Here is a 16,884-nt window from a genome sequence, read left to right as displayed (position 1 = left end):
GTTGTAACTGAAGGTTCCTGAAGTTGGTATGAACCTGCTGCCAATTAAGACAAGAAATAAAGAGTTTGTTTGTTGGTATACAGATCAAAATAGTACAGACCGTACAAAATACTTACTTGCAGTGATTCTCAAGCTGCACTCACTGGTGTTCAGTCAGGTGGGTTCAACACTCGTGAGGATTTTATTCAAAATAATTTCAATTCACTCGAGGAATAGAAGGCCATGTGGTGATATTCTTCGGGTTCTTCACATAGGATTAGAGGAAATGAAGAAGACAGGTAGAACACTGTCCAAAAAACGGGGGCACAAAATGAGAACAACAAAGTATTGCAACAACTTTGGGACAATCTGCCGACAAAGGGCAAACGTTGCATATAATTAAAATGAGGTAGTGAAACAGGAGAGAGCAACCTTTGCAGCACACATCGACACTGTAAACACTGTCAGGCATCAGAAACTGTAGAATGTGTTATTGTTAGATGCAATAGATGAACTTCATAGATGGAGAACACGGAAGAGAACGGGAAGAGAGCGGAGATTAGAGGAAGTACATGTGAGGGGTGTGCATTCAGAGCGCTCCGGTCAAAACACCTCAACTTCTCGCGAGAAACAAGACTGGCGGAAATTGGTTTAGTAGTTGGGACCAAACGCATCAGTAGATGACTGACTCCGGGAGATGGCAGTAATAATACCAAGTGGATGTCAGCAGCTAAATACTTCTCTGAAGAAGAAGACGCAACAACATCCACAGCAGCAGAAGAATAGCTAATGCTACTCGCCGGTCGGAAATATCGTCTTTCTCCACGGTGCTTGTGTGGCTTCAGATGTATATGGGTCAACGTGTGTAACACAATGGGTAAGAATGAGTACAATTTTACATTCATTACAAAATGGTTTTCTTGTAGCCTTAGCTGCCAGTACATTCCTGCCGACAGTGTTCCAGGAACTGCAACTCTACAGGACATGTAGCCGTCGTGTAAACCCAGTGTCAGGACAAGTTGATATGCACAGGTTCATTCAGACACAAGGCCACCCTAAGTGCTCTCCAGGGGTGAGGACGAATGAAAACATTTAACACATCAATAAGAACACATCAAAATTGCTTGTAAAAGACATTCATTTTTTTTCCTTTCTTTTCTTGATAGAGAAAGAGCCAAGCATCACAGCAGCATCAGGTTTAACTAAAATGGTTGGTTAGTTAGTAAGTTAGTTAATTAGTAAAACATCATGCAAGGTGTTATTTATTATCTTCCATGTGTAAGGTAGTAACACATTTTAAAACTTTGAGAGTGATCTGCTTTTTATCATTGAATTTAGACACATGCGTGATTTTACTTTAAAAGAAATACTGGAATACTACTTAAATATTGATCGTAAAATGTGTCTGTTGCACTAACTGGTTGTAGTTTCCTGTAGTGATGAACAGAATGGTAAATGTATGTAGGCTAACTGCTTTTATCCAAAGTATGAACGATGTGCCTCTCATTCACCCATTCAGACAAACACTAATAGCAGTGGGCTCTCATGGAAGGCAGTGAGTATTCATCCTTTTTTTCCTCCACAGAGACCTGCAATTATGCCACAGCCCAGAATGATGCTGGTGGTGACTGGAGATGATTTTGGTTACTGTCCAAGGAGGAACCAGGGAATTGTGGACTGTTTCCAGGCTGGAGGCATTTCCAATGTATCGCTGCTGGTTAACACCACTGCTGCAAAAGAGGCAGCTGATCTAGCTAAACGGTAGTTTAGTTTGGCATATTGTATTGTATATGAAAATTCCTGACACACTTTAGATATGCTGAAAAATCACTTGGCATTACTACACGCACCAACTCTCATTTAGGGCTGCAACTAACCGTTTCAGATATTTACACTTTACCTCCGTTAAAACAGCTTGCCATAGGCCTGCTGAATGTGCGTCTCTGTGACAGAGCTTCAGGCATGGATGTATCTGTTTGACCGGAGGTGTGTCAGTCACTCACAGCAGAAGGTCTGTTTCAGGCCATGGCAGACAATACTTGCACTTGACTACTGTTGTAGTCAGCGGGATGAGACCCCCTGTTGTCCCACCACAATTGATTTAAATAATATATAGTTTACAACTGATTGTATTATTAATATTTTAATGAGAATTTATCTTTAAATTTGGTCAACTCTAATTGTGTAGTGTCCTAAGTACCTACCTCCCCTTGACATAAATGCACTATTTATTTAAGCAAAGAAGAAATTAAAACCTAAAAACTTTTTTTTAAGCTGTTGAACAAGTTTTTCTTTTCTTATTTTTGAGTCAGACACAACATACCTATTGGCCTCCATGCTAACCTGTCAGAGGGAATTCCAGTATGTCAGAGTGTCCAGCAGGCCTCCACTCTGATAAACCACCATGGCTTCTTTCATGGGAAGATGGGCTTTCGTCAGGCCCTGGAGAGAGGTCAGCTCAGCATGAAACAGGTACACACAGTTTGTGACTGGCTTGAAGTAATCTAGATAAGGTCTCTGCATGTATTTTGCTGCTGCTTTCATTCCCACTTCTCACCCTGTCTGTACTTACACAAACTTTGGTCAATGAGTACAATCTCCTGTGCATCTTAAATTTTAAGAATCAGGCTAAGCAAGTTCAAGACTAATGCTGAACTATAGATCAGGTAAAAAGACCTAGAAGACCAGCATTTATCTCCAACAATCAGCAAGTCAACTTTTAGAATATGAAGAACACAGCTCTTCTGGTTCAGGAAGCCGGGGATCATGGGTTACATGTATATCCAAGATTCAGTTGTGTTTCAGTTGAGTGAGCGGGACTAAGCAGTCAGAGCTCTAGTCAACACACGGATAGACTTTGTGTATTTCTTTCTTTTTGTTGCTGTATGATTGTCATCGTTATTTTCTCTGGTTGGGAAACTCACAATTATAAAAAAAAAAATGATGTTTTGGCTTGACCAGTTTGCGATCTGCATGATTGAATTCCCCTGCTACGATGATCACGCCGTCTGAGTGAGCTGTTAGCTGTTTGTTGATGACGTCATGCAGCTTTTCAAGCGGTGAGCGAATGTATACTGCCATAATTGTTATTATTATAAATTCCCTTGGAAGAAAGAACGGTCTGCATCTTACCGTGAGGAGCTCACTTCAATCGATCTTAAACTATTGAGCACTGGTAAATTGTTGAGATGGATTAATGATTGTTAAATCTGTAATGTTACTGTTGCACTCCAAGTAGGCCTCGGCTAGCTACTGCCTATTTGTCGGCTACCAGGTTCACAACTAATGATAGGACAGTTTTACTATAAAAACATTGACTTCCATGCATTCACACAATCTGTTACTTTTTGCCAGCTGTCCTTTACTGAATTTGGCTGCTGCAACTGTTTCTTTATTCTGGATAATGTGTTACCAGATAATGTGTGTATGCCTCGCATTTATTATATTTTGCACCTCGTTTGGAAAATATGCGTCTCTGCTTGATTGGTCATATGCAGTAAACCCTGCACCTTTTATGAGGAAAGCCTGGATTTACTTATCGATAGAGGTGGGGAAATTTCTTGATTCTTAGATACATCACGATGGAGACATGGATGACTGCATCGATACAGAGATGGAACTTTATCGATTATTGTTTTCCGCTATGCAAATCTTTTAAGCCGCTGCATAATGATGACCACGGAAGGATGCACATTAAAGGTCCGGTCACCAAAGTTGTCACGTCAGCGATACTCAGCAGTAACTGCAGCTATGCAGCAATGCTACCGGAACTAGCGATGCTACTGCGCATCCTTGGGCGAGAGCTTGTGTGCGGGGTTTGCGCGAAAGTGATCCGGAGGAGGATATCAGCGGATATTTAGATGCATGACAAACTCAAGTGGCAACTTCACTGCATATGACAAATATTGATTCAAATATCAAACCAGGTATACAAATTTGTTGATGCATATGACATTTACACATAAAATCTGGTTTACTGTCAGTACAATTGCTCAGTTTCCACAAGTGCTCCTAAACACAGTAATATGTGGGTTTTCAATTTGCAGGACAGAGTGCTTCAGGCAGAGAGTGTCAGCTTAGCTGCAGCAATGGACAGCATGAAGAAACTAAAGCGTTTTCTGAACATTGGAGACTGTAAACCTTTTCAATTAGTGACCCAATTAAAAGTATAAACACCAAAAACGAGTAAAATATGTCTCCTTAAAGTCAAACGTAGCAAACATAGTAGGGCTGTAATGATTCTCATACCAAAAGAGGAATCGCGGTCCAGAAGTCCAAGGTTTCGGTTTGCGTTTCGCGACACATATCCCTGTCCAACCCCACATGCTACGATAGCAACAGGTTCAGCCTGCCCGATTATGCCAGACTGACTGGCCGACTTGACTGGTATCATGAGTGCCCTGAACATATTGTACATACAGGAATGCTGTTGTTGGTGAAGGGATTCTGATTCTGAACTGATTCCACAGGAGAGGAGCTTGATAGCTGAAGGCTCTGGCTCCTATTCCTATCAATGAGAGTAGGCTAAATAACAGATGCACTTCATAGACTGCTTTAGAATTAGTGAGAAGACTGTGTTTTGGTGAGAAACTGCAAATCATCAAACAGCAAGTTCATGTAGCAAAACAACTTGTGTTCATTTCATGTTTGTTTCCGAGACAAAAAGAGGAAGAAGAATGTTTTCTCCATGACAGTAACTTCCAGGTGTGTGCGTTTCCTTCCCAGGTGGAGCTGGAATTGAGTGCCCAGGTCAGACAATTCAGGGAACTTACAGGTCACCTGCCACATCACATGGACGGACACCAGCACATCCATGTACTGCCAGGTAATAGAAGCTTGTGGGAAAAAAATCAAACTGTATTGTTTTCGTACACTCATCCACTGATAACCATTTACATGACAAGACAAGCTACACATTTCTCAGTGACTATTATACACTCAATGGGCGTGTACGTTTGATGCACGAATCTGGGATTCATCAATATGTTCGTACCTAAAACTTCCTCAGACCATGGGTACGCATAAATGATGAAGGCTCGACTGTCCTGAAAAATTTAAAGACACACCCTTTTAACTAAATGCATAGTATATTAAAATTCCATTTATTTAAAGGGGACATAGCATGCCCATTTTACCACAAGTTGATATGGTTCCTTGGGGTCTTAATGAAATGTCTGTAACATACTTTGGTCAAAATACCACAAGGATCATTTCAAACAGCACCCTTTTTACCCTGTATAAAACAGCCCTCCACAGAGTGACCTGTTTTGAGTGCCTGTTCCTTTAAATGCTAATGAGCCAGCTCCCCCCTCCCCCCATGATTTTAAACGATATAAATTACATATTTTATATGATATAAATTATCGTGTGTGTGTGTGTGTGTGTGTGTGTGTGTGTGTGTGTGTGTGTGTGTGTGTGTGTGTGTGTGTGTGTGTGTGTGTGTGTGTGTGTGTGTGTGTGTGTGTGTGTGTGTGTGTGTGTGTGCGCGCTCATCTCTTATTAATCGATGATGTCGGATCATGTCTCCGGATCGTTCCGGTCACTTTAACCCTGATGTCCTGACTGTGCGCATCACGTCACGTCTCGTGTTGTGTATCAGGTTTAAACATGTGTCTGATAAACTCTGGAGAATCAAACAAACACAAAGTAAACATCAGTCCTGTATGTGTCCTAATAACTTGTGATCAGTGTTTATTGTTAAAGTGTAAAGTGAGCGCAGGTCAGAGGAGTGAGGAGGAAACAGACTCCGGCAGACACTCTGACACAGGACGAGCGTCTGTTCTGATCCTGGAGCAGCGGTGATATAATTATTCAGCGGAGTCCACGTCCACTTCGCGATGCATCTAAGAGAAATGTCCACAGCTCTAGTGCTCAGCTCTGTGCAGGACACAGCATTCAGCGCTTCAGTTATTACAGCCCAGGTTTAATTTAAACATCGTCACTCCGGAGGACACGTTACAGAAAAGTGTGTTTTGTGTCTTCCACCTTTGTCGCCTTCAACTTCTGCTGTTGTGAGTTTCTTGTGTTTTTTACCTTTTGGGGGCGTCTCTTATAACTTCAACTGTTCAGCACACCGCTCTCTTCATGACCAACGGATTTCCTTATATGGAGAAATAGAGGCGTGGCTGTATGCTAATTGTAGAGAGTGGACACGCACCTGTCGATTTTAGAATGATTCTGATGAAGAACAAAATCGTCTGGGGTCTCATTTATAAAACAGTGCGTGGGATTCATACTAAAAGTGTACGTGCGCACAAAAGCCTGAAATGGCGTACGCAAAAGAAAATTCTGATTTATAAAACCATGCGCACGCACACCTGAACACAATGTTCACTTTACAATTCAGTCCACCTGGAAACATTCATACTTGGATCTGCCTCAAACTCCGCCTCTACACGCCCACATTCAACAGTAAATGGTCAATGCAAAGCACCTCATGAATATTAAATGATGCTGCTGACCAATGGGTTTCCACGGCGAGTCATGACAGAGTCACGGCATCAAGCGATGAGAAGAGGAAGCGAAACTTTCTGACACTGACATCGAGGTGTTTGTTAGTGAGGTGGAGGTGAAGAGCGATTTCATGGGACAGCAGTGATAAAGGGAATACACTGATACTCTGCTGCTGCTGTGGATAACACAGTGAGTGAGAGTGAGGACGATAGAAAGAACAGAGCCTGGAATAAAAAAAGATCCAATTCAAAGGTGGAGGCAAAAAAACCACCCTCTCAGAATTTGAGGGAACTTTTTGTATCTCATGTTCGTATTTTAATCATCCAAAACTGCAAGAATTCAGAGACATGTCCTCAATCTATATAAATTAACATAATTGTTATTATATGCTCGTGTTTGTACTGGGATGGTTCGGTTCCGTCGGTCGATCTGTGTGATACTGGACTCAGTTCAGCTCACAGATCACAGATCAATAGAATCTATATCAGCTGATCAGATATCGCTGAACCCTTGTTTCCTCCTCATCCTTCCATTCGCGTGCACACATCACGCAGCATCACGCACCAGTGTCACCACAGTATTGATTTATTTAGAGCAACCGGACCGATTCCCTCACATCAGTGGATCCTCACCTCCACTCCATTGGAGTGAATAGTTTTTCTTCATTTCTTGGAAGTGATCTCCAGGTCTCTGTGCGCCTGATGGCACAGACACGTTCACTGCAGTGATTTGATGATACACGCACAGTGTTAGAAGATATTGTTAAAAACTATTAATGACTCAGCTCTGTAACTCCGCTGTTTAATGGAATCTAAACGTAATTTGCTGTAAGTTGTTTTATATATTTTTCAATTAAAAGGTTCGTGTGGAAGAGATATGTCGCGCAAGCACAACTAAAGCTGTTGGTTTTAATGTTCATGATGAAGTGGATCAATAATCTGGCTTCATTTCACCACCTCACGTCTGCGCCGCCACTTTCCCGTCTCCAAAAGGTTCGTACGCATGGGTCAGAGCCTGCGTGGAAATGCGCAAATTTTCCCGTCAATATTGTTTTTATAAATCCCAACGTTTGCGTGAGAAGTGGCGTGCGTATGTTTTGTGCGTACGCAACAGTTACAAATGAGACCCCTGGTGCACGCATGTTATTATCCGGCGGCGATTTTGCGCACGCACTTATTTTCTGCGGAGAGTAAGAACATTTCTGCACGCATGTTAGTGAATGAGGCCCAATGAGCATAGGTCAGTAGCTACAGTTGATGTTTGACATCATAACCGTAAATGAAAAATGTGATCACAGTGCTGACGGTGACATGATTGTTGGTTTGAGTTTTTCAAATTTTTACATAAAAAAAGATTCTAGATTTTGTTACACAGAATAGAGGTCAGACTAGTGGGAGCTGACAAAACAGCTACAGTAACTCAGATAACACTCTTCACTGTGGTAAGTAGAGAGGCATCAGAATAACAACGTACAACTCTGAGGTGGATGGTCTACAACAGCAGAGACTACGTCAGGCTCCACTCCTGTCAACTAACTACAGAAATCTGAGGCCTTGTTCAGACATAGTATTAACATCAGTCCTAAGTGATCGAATCACTAGTGGTCAGTGGTAAACTCAGGTCTGAACGCATCCTCAATGCGTCCTGAGATCCATCACTCAAACTTTTTTGAACTTTTTAGAGCTGTCCCACCGCTGCAATATTATATCACCGCTGCTCCAGGATCAGACAGACGCTCATTAAAGGTCCGGTCGTCCTGTGTCAGAGTCTTTGTTGGAGTCTGTTTCCTCCTCACTCCTCCTCTGACGTGTGCTCAATTTACACTTTAACAATAAACAAGTTATTAGGACACGTATTGGACTGATGTTTACTTTGTGTTTGTTTGATTCTCTAGAGTTTATGAGACACATGTTTAAACCTGCTACACAACACGAGACATGACGCACACAGTCAGGACATCAGGGTTAAAGTGACCGGAACGATCCGGAGTCATGATCCGACATCATCGATTCATAACTAAATACAAGTGATTATTAGTTTGTGTGTGAAGAGCAACAGATACGAGCAGACAAACACACACACATGCAGACAGAAGTTCCTCCCGCAGATAACGACTTAATGCTGTGTTTTAACTTCACTGTTGCAGAGGAAGTGACCCCCCCCGTTTATCCAGGATATATGAAATATATGAAATATGAATTCAGCAGGTTTTTATAAAGATCTGTTCTAAGTGTGATGATTAGGAAACATCAGAGGAGCAGAGTCACTTGTTCACCTGCGCAGAGTAATGTGCCTCAGTGCAGTGGTGCTGCTATGGGGGGCCAGGCGGTGCCACCTTGATACGGTAAAGGCTGTTATCAGAGTTTGTCCTTTTAAGCCTTAGGTGCAGCACACAAGTCTAAACTGAATGAATGTCAATCAGTGTGGAGAGCACTGACCACCATCATTCACTTACTGTTGTAGCCTGATTTTCGAATTGAAAACCTTATTTTCTAAATTACGGAACAATTGTAATAACAGTAACAGTCTATAATTTTCTAAATATAAACGGGGTTCTGATTGCATTAATTGATGAAAAAGCAGGCACGTGCAGTAAGATATGAAATTGTGGATATGATACATGGAGATGCATCGATGCATCGTTGTGAATCAAATCGTTGACTGCTGAATCTAATTGTGAGGCTAGTCAAGATGCAGACCTCTAACTCCTAGCCTGGCTTCAGGCCTCACTGAGCCAAGATGGGGAAAGCTAGCTCATTGCCTGCAGGTTTACCTCTATCAAATCTGCATACCATAAAACCTCCATTTTGGACAAAAAAACAAGGGTTGATGTTCCTTCAAACAAACTTCTTTTAATCTGACAAAATAGATATACGACTGTCACTGCAGATTATTCAGATGGAACTGGCTGAAGGGGGCGATGACTCCCACAACCCATGCAACTAATTAACATGGCATCTCCTGCCGCTCCCCCTTCTCAGAGAGAGGTGCTTCTCTTCAGGAGATATCACAGACGAAAGCCATAAAACCCACATTCCATTCTGAACTTAAAACCGCTAATTTTGTTGAATGTTTTAAGCAATGTGAGAATAATGTTCAAGCTTTCGGTGATTCGTTGAATATTGTTTCCTAATTGATTTCTGGTAATTTGATTAAACTCCTACACTGCTCAAAGAATTACTCAAAGTTGAATTTAAAAATCTGAAATCTGAATCTAATCTGCAACTAACTATACTAGTAACATTACTAGTAATGTTTTGTTTATTTCCCTTTGTCATAGAGTTGTAATCCGTATCAATGTTATGGTAGTTGTAGAACTAACATCATGTTGTATACTCACACTTGAATGATCCCCTAAACTACAGTGTTATTTACCTTCTGCCCTACATTATTTTGTTATTTGGTTTTCCATACAGCAAATATTTTTTGGGTCATGGTGGAGATAGACCCTGCCCTTTATACATTAGGTTACACAAGTAAAGTAAACAAAAGCATTACTTCTCTCCCAAAGTTAAAAGTCTTCAGTGTGAGCCCCCAGGAACGTCTGAACCCCTTCTCTCTTTCGCTCCCTCCATCTCTCTAGCTCGCGCCAACACAAATACGGTCATGATTGTAGGACACATCAGTATACTCAAACTGGGTAAAAACAACATCAGGACGCATTCTAATGTTAGGTGTGAACACACGTTCTTATAGCTGTTTGTGATTCGATCTCTCAGGATGGATGTTAATACTAGGTCTGAACAGGGCCTGAGGCTGCAGTGACTCAAACTTACCAACACTGGTCAGTTGAAGCCTGAAAAACATAGCCTCATCTGAATCAGGATTTCTGCTGAGGCTGCAAATGGTAGAATCCCAATCTGGAGTCAACAACATGAATTCATGGAGCCAACAGTCCAGACTGCTGGAGGCATAATGTTGTAGGGGATGTTTTCTTGATACATTGGACCCTTAATACTAGTTAATCATGGTTTGAATGTCAGTCTACGTGAGTATTGCTGCTGACCATGTTTATCTCTTTATGACCACAGTTTACCCTCTTTTAATGGCTACTTCTAGCAGGATTATACTCCATGTCACAAAGTTAAATTCTCAAACTGGTTTCATGAACATGACAAGAGAGTTCAGTTAACCAGAACCAGATGTGAATCTAGTTGTACCTTTTGTTATTTGGTTCAACAGTAGATGTTTAGCTTGATTTTGCAGGGGACAAATTTGCAGAAATTATGTGACGCAGTCATGGAGCAGAATCTTAGAGGAAAGTTTCCAACATCTTTTGGAAGAAATAGGATATCTTGTTCCTGATATACAATATTATGAGGGAGGTGATAAAAATGTAAATAGATGGCTATAATTTTCTACTGATTGACTCATCTCTTTTAAGTCTTGAATATGTAAAATGCTGGATGACCAGAAAGACAGAGGTTCTTATTATTGATCCTGGGAGGTTCACTGATAGTTTAGCCAACACTCATGTCCCACAATCTTTAGATGTATGCATGTATGCCAGTAATGAAGGAGTATTTTTTTACCCTGTTAAAAAGAATCTGTCAAACAAATAAATTATGTTGTTAGCAATAGCTCCTTCCACATATCTCTACTATCTTTATGAGACACAGTCTTGTGTGGGTCAGTTTATCATTACAAAGGTGTTGTATTGTATGTTGCAGAGGTGCGTGAGGTGTTTGCACAGGTGCTGTCAGATTTCAGCATTCCATACACTCGTGTTCCAGTGGAGCCAGGTTTACACAGCTGCCCGTGGCTACCAGTGCACCTCCAAAGATTCTGTACACAGGTGGAGAAGGACGCCTTGGACTCTATCCCTGTGTTCACACGCTATGGAATCAGGTGTGTGTTTGTGTATGTGTGCGTGTGTGTGCAGCCAGAACGAATAAACAATTTCTTTACACTAAAATCCATACATATGCAATTTTCACCACATAAACACTTATTAACTAAAGACAGACTGTCAATATAAGCTTTGTCAACTAAATAATCGATTACCTTGCAAATATTTGATGTTGATGACTTGATATCATTGCTGATGATGGGTTACAGCTAAATGTGATGCATTAATGATAAAAGAGTACTATAAATAGCCAGACACGTATGTAATGGTTGTGCGTGATTGCTGTTACGCACAATGCATTATCGATTGCTGTACCTCCACTGCTTTATGTACATACTGGTGGAACAGGCAGAACTAATTATTTGCCAGTAGGTACAGTAATTAAAGAAGTGTCTTCCTCCATTACTGGTGAACTGTGGCATTGGAAAGGAGGCTGCTGCACATGCACTAAGTTTCACAAAAGCTGAAATTTCTGTAGCTCGATCTATTTGTGCACACAGCTTTATTAATAAGATGAATATAATGGTGTATAATTGTGTCTTTGAGTGTACCCAGTGATTTTCCTCTATAATTTATATAGATGTAAATCCAATGTAAATGCAAAATAGTTTTTACATTTTCACTAACTTGTGTTGTATTGGGGCATAATATTGTTCACCAACAAAACTCATATTAAATGTGCATATTGACTTTATCTTGTCAATTACATCCACAATATGAAACAAAGCATAAAGCTCACAACCTCATTTAAGCTTTTTATATATCGATATGAACCACAATCATCAGTCAGAACTTCAGCCTGCTGGTGTTTTAAGAGGACTGATAATGATGCTCTTTAGTTTTTAAAGGTCAACAATTGTGAAAGTTTAGTGGGAACAGGATCTAAACTTTCTTGTTATACTTGTATGTGTATTACCATAGGTTCATCTATAACAGTACCTGTCAGTCAGCTGCTGTAGTGAGCAGATGGACTGATTCCTCTGCAGACTTTCTCAAGGTCTCTGGCTGACAAACACTTATCAGGGACTAAACCTTTTGCATGTCCACAGGTGGCCAGATGTGTACCTGGGACTGACCACAATGGGCCAGAACATGTCGGTCCCCAACCTGCAGAGGGCCCTCAGCCATGCTTTGGCTGCCGGGCATTCAGGCACTACCTCCAGCAGTGCATCAGGTTCAAATCAATCTGTGGTCACAGCAGAGCTCATGGTTCACCCAGGTTACCCCAGTCACCCAGATGAAGGAGGCTGCGGAGAGGGTCCTGATGATTTCTCCCAGTCAGCTGACAGACAGCATGAGCTGAACGTGCTTAGAGAACCATCCCTGCTGGCCCTCTATAGTCAGGAGAGAGTGCAGCTCTGTGCATTCAAAGACCTCTGACTACTGCTGTCTAAAAATCTACTGTAAACACTACACTACTGCAGAGAGCAAGTGGGAAACCTTATCTTCCAGGTTCTGTTCTATTGGTAAAAAAAACATATTTCAGAGTCAAATTGCCATTTGCTAGAAATCGGCATAATCCTATAAATGTCATTTGCAGCATGTTTAATGAATACGGTTTAACCCAAGGCAGTCACAGCTTCACAGACAGAAGCATATGGATTGAGAGCTATGAATTAAGTTGTCTCTCTAGTCCAGCCAGACTGTTGGCTGCAACAATAGTACATCTTCTCTTTTTTCAACCTAGTTCCCTAGTATAAAAAGTTGTTCACATTTTGTAGTCTTGATATTTCGGTCTGCTGATTTTACCTTCAATAGGAGACTGCACTGAGGTAGAGAGGCTACTCAGGGAGTACCATTATCCATTTACAGCCTCTGAGTAAATGTGACTCGAGCACAGAAGCACTTCAAAAACTAAACTTGCCTACAAAATGGAATGTATTGTTCTAAGGTGTTTGTTAAAGTTTGGATGTTTAAGACAAAGTTAGTTTTTTTATGCAAGCCATACTGAGTGCTGCTACACAGTACTCTGATACAATTTATTGCACTACCTGCATGCCCTCAGTTGCACATATCAATTACAACTTGGGTTCTGTAGTGTGGTTCTGTCCATTATTATACGCTGTACTTAGCCAATACAGTGTAGAAGTAAATGGCTGAGATCTGGGAACACAGTGGTATAATACGGCCCTTTGAGTATTCAAATAAGTCCAGGTAATAAACAAACATGAGCAGTCAGATGATCAGGCATGCCGGTGAGACAACTTCATCTAGTTTATTTTCATCATCCTTCATTTTATTGATCCATCATCTGCTTCATCCTTGACCTGCTGTACTCACTGTAGCTGTGAACACACAGCTTCTCTGGGCAATGGCGGATTATTAGAGAGGGGTACACTCACATAAAGTGGTTTAGTTAGATTTGAATAAACCCTTGGTTTGTGTTGACACATTGTCTGACCTCTCCATAGTGATGCCACCATGTTTCTAGATCTCAGCTTTAACTTGGTGAGTAAACAGATATTATTGTTGACTAATCAAAGTATACCCAAGTTGTAATAACCTGTAGTTTTCCTTTAAGTGAATTAGTATCTGATCTTGAGGTCCTGCTTGAAAATCTATTTAAGACCTCCATTATTTCAGCTTTGTCCTTAAGTTTTGAAAATTGCTCCATGTGTATGTTTAATCAAATTACAACACAGAACTCTATGGTCAGGTATTAAGTATTGAATCTTAGTAAAAACGGGCTAACAGGGCCCCAGCAGTGTATTTATGTCTCAGATGTCGAACAGTTGAATCATAATATTTGTGTGGTTTTTCTTTAAAGGGTGAAGGGATGATTTCTAATGATCTGAGGTCTGTGCAGCACAAGTAGCGATGAACATCTTGTCAGTGTGTGTCTAAGGGAATGCTATTTTAACATTCACATTTAAAAATCACCTGTAACACTATGTTTATAATTTTTAAGGCCATTGTCTGTATATCTACAGTAGAATTGAATGTTTTGATTCAGTTTCTTTCCAACTTCTAACTTAATATTTTAATTCAATGATTGTTTTTTGTAATCAGAAAGCAGCGTTTAAAACTGACTCGCCAATATCAAATATGATATCCTCCAGGGTTTTCAAGGGACTTAGGTTCTCTCTTGGTGACAGGGAGTGGTGGTGGCACTCAGGAGTTTGAAATGATTTGAAAGAAATTTTAAATTGTTTAAACAGAGAGATTTGATTTGTTTCCGGTCTGTGATTCGAAACCCCATATTTATACCATTTTATCTTGATGAATGCACTTTTTAAAATAATCTCTTAAAAACTAATAAATTCCCAAAATGATTATAATTCATTCAGCAAAATCACTGTTTACACTCACTGTTACTGGAAGAGAGCATGAAGAACACATGAAACAGTGTCACTCTTTGATTATGTTTTCCTACTTTTTCTTTTTACCAAGTTGTACCTTAACTTAATTTGGGAATTTCACTCCCTGCTCTGGTGTCTATTTGTCTGTGTGTAACAGTGGGAGATTGAGCCCTGCCCATGTTCAAACCACCAGGACAGAGGATCCAGTGTGACCATAAATGTTAGAGAACTCTCAACATACTGTATATGTTTTTTCAAATATCTTTGTTGCTGTGGAGAAACACTTGACCAAGTGGTCTAATTGAAGGGAAAACACTCTTTATCTTTATAAATACTATATCCAATTTCTATATTTATGTGACTCAAAAAGTCAACCCATACGATGCTAGAGGATAGGACAGTTCAGACTTGTGCTATTAATACTGTTACACATTAGAATGTATTAGTGTTGATAAATCATTTGTGCAGCTTCTAAATGTATTTTATCAAGTTAACACCATAACCTGTGGAGCCATCCATCCACATGGGTCTCACCTCATAGGGTGAGACTGTTTAGTGAGATCTACTGGTTAATATTATAAATTAAAAGCACATGCTTCCATACTGGATGGCTCATGATGAAAGTTTGACTCAAAAGTAATCATGTCAAGGCTCCAGTCAATATATAATGTTTACTACCACATAAATAACACAAATTAATGGTGCTTCTCATGAAAGCCTGTGCATGGAGCAGGCTCCCAAAAATAATGAAAAATGTACAATTGGTGTAAAAAATATGGGTTGTAACACCCTCAATATCACTCTTGTTTAAGAATTTGCCCTTTTAAAAACAAAATGATATGCAGTACAGACTTAATGGTTCTTGTCAAGATACTTTTGAAGTTTTAGAAAGGAAATTATATCAAGGGCCTAAAAAGTAATGTGGGATTTGGACAAAAGTACAGGCTTTCATTTTCTGACCCATTTTGTGATCTATCCATCCATTATCTATAGCACTTAACTTTTGAGAGGGGATGGAGACAATACTTGTTTGTTTATACCTTATTCTGTTCGGTGTTGCACTTATTCTTGGACAGGTGAAGCAAACCGTGTTAAAGGGGGTTGGATTGTAGTGGGAACACTGGTGGTAAGGTGTGACTGTGGTAAATGATTTACATGGCTCCTGGGTCAGGAAGTTGAACTTTGCATAGAGCTCCAGGGAAGTCATGACTGGCTCTGAACTCATTTCAATTTTGAACAGCACATTAAACCTTGTTAGTGGATTACCTGCTCTACTTCCTGACCCACAGCCACACAATATTAAACTCACACTGGCTCATTACAAGTACTTTGTTTAATCATCAAAGTACATACTACTGGAAATAAATCTTAAATGTTACTTGTTACAGTTTGAAAACAGGGCTTTTACTTGTAATACGTTATGCTTTCTCTACCACTGAAATAGTTATTAGTAATAACTTATCCTATAGCTACTGTGTGCTGGAAGACTTCTGTAGAGTAGTTCAGCTCAAAGTGGAACAAATCTGCACTACAAACCACTTCGTACCTTTGTGTTGACATCAGTGACACAGCTGCCGTGTTATCTGAATGTACATATTTGCAGCCAAAAGCCCTCAGCTGGGCTCCACCCATTTGTATATGTACATATGGCAAACTGCATCACATTCAAACACACGATACTGTCCATGGAAAATGTTAATATGGCCCTAAAAGTATAGTAGTTGACTGAGAAAGTTTGTAAATCATTCTTTACTTTGGAAGCTGGAAAAATCTAAACGCAAAGACCACTTATATACATTGTAATGGCTATCAGTTGTATTTCACGTTAGTCTAGCTGATATGCAGTATATAATGCAAGAGGCTTTCGCTGGTGGTACACCATATTGAAAAGGATCAAAGATGGAGGGAGAAAACAGATGTTAAGATTTGCTTCTGCAAAGACATGACCCTGATTTAGATAGCCGAGAAGAGGTATGAGCACTGAGTACCAATATGTATTGTTACCCAAACATGAAGTGACTGCCATCATATGACATTCTGGTGTATAATGAAATTGTTAATTGATTCGTAAAGCCTCTTGATGGGTATATATCAGTTCTGCTCCTTTCCAAGTCATCAGAAGCCATAGAGTCTGTGCCAAACAGGTGCAACATCCACTTGAGAGTGAGGCCGAATGGTTAAGCCATCTTTATTATGAAACAATATTGGGACCACATCAAACAACTGTTACATGGTGGATTTTTGACCACTGCAATCCTTTCCCTTGTCCGAACACATCCTTGGACAGCCAGCCCTCTCCCAGCT

The 16,884-nt window shown here is 40.3% G+C and overlaps 2 protein-coding genes across 3 annotated transcripts in view; one reads left to right on the top strand and one right to left on the bottom strand.

The window, feature by feature from the left end:
- The window catches only part of zfr (zinc finger RNA binding protein), a 1,162,720-nt gene that overhangs the window by 493,268 nt on the left and 652,568 nt on the right, over window positions 1-16,884 (bottom strand). The gene's annotated exons all lie outside the window — the stretch shown is intronic.
- On the top strand, window positions 595-15,958 carry ydjc (YdjC chitooligosaccharide deacetylase homolog). The gene is made up of 6 exons (XM_035165674.2): window positions 595-856; window positions 1,565-1,740; window positions 2,292-2,451; window positions 4,705-4,804; window positions 11,103-11,280; window positions 12,331-15,958. Exons 2-6 carry the CDS (start codon window positions 1,577-1,579, stop codon window positions 12,659-12,661), a joined length of 933 nt encoding a protein of 310 aa, XP_035021565.1. The 5' UTR covers window positions 595-856; window positions 1,565-1,576; the 3' UTR covers window positions 12,662-15,958.

The sequence above is a fragment of the Hippoglossus stenolepis genome, chromosome 9, assembly GCF_022539355.2.
Source record: "Hippoglossus stenolepis isolate QCI-W04-F060 chromosome 9, HSTE1.2, whole genome shotgun sequence".
In the NCBI taxonomy this organism is placed as follows: Eukaryota; Metazoa; Chordata; class Actinopteri; order Pleuronectiformes; family Pleuronectidae; genus Hippoglossus; species Hippoglossus stenolepis.
This window is presented reverse-complemented; position numbering and strand designations above follow the sequence as displayed.

What these genes read in the sequence shown, in the direction of transcription:
- ydjc (XM_035165674.2), top strand. Translation starts at nt 1,577, where the DNA reads ATGCCACAGCCCAGAATGATGCTGGTGGTGACTGGAGATGATTTTGGT. An exon ending in GCACATCCATGTACTGCCAG is followed by an intron (nt 4,805 to 11,102) that starts GTAATAGAAGCT and finishes TGTATGTTGCAG; the next exon opens with AGGTGCGTGAGGTGTTTGCA. An exon ending in TTCACACGCTATGGAATCAG is followed by an intron (nt 11,281 to 12,330) that starts GTGTGTGTTTGT and finishes GCATGTCCACAG; the next exon opens with GTGGCCAGATGTGTACCTGG.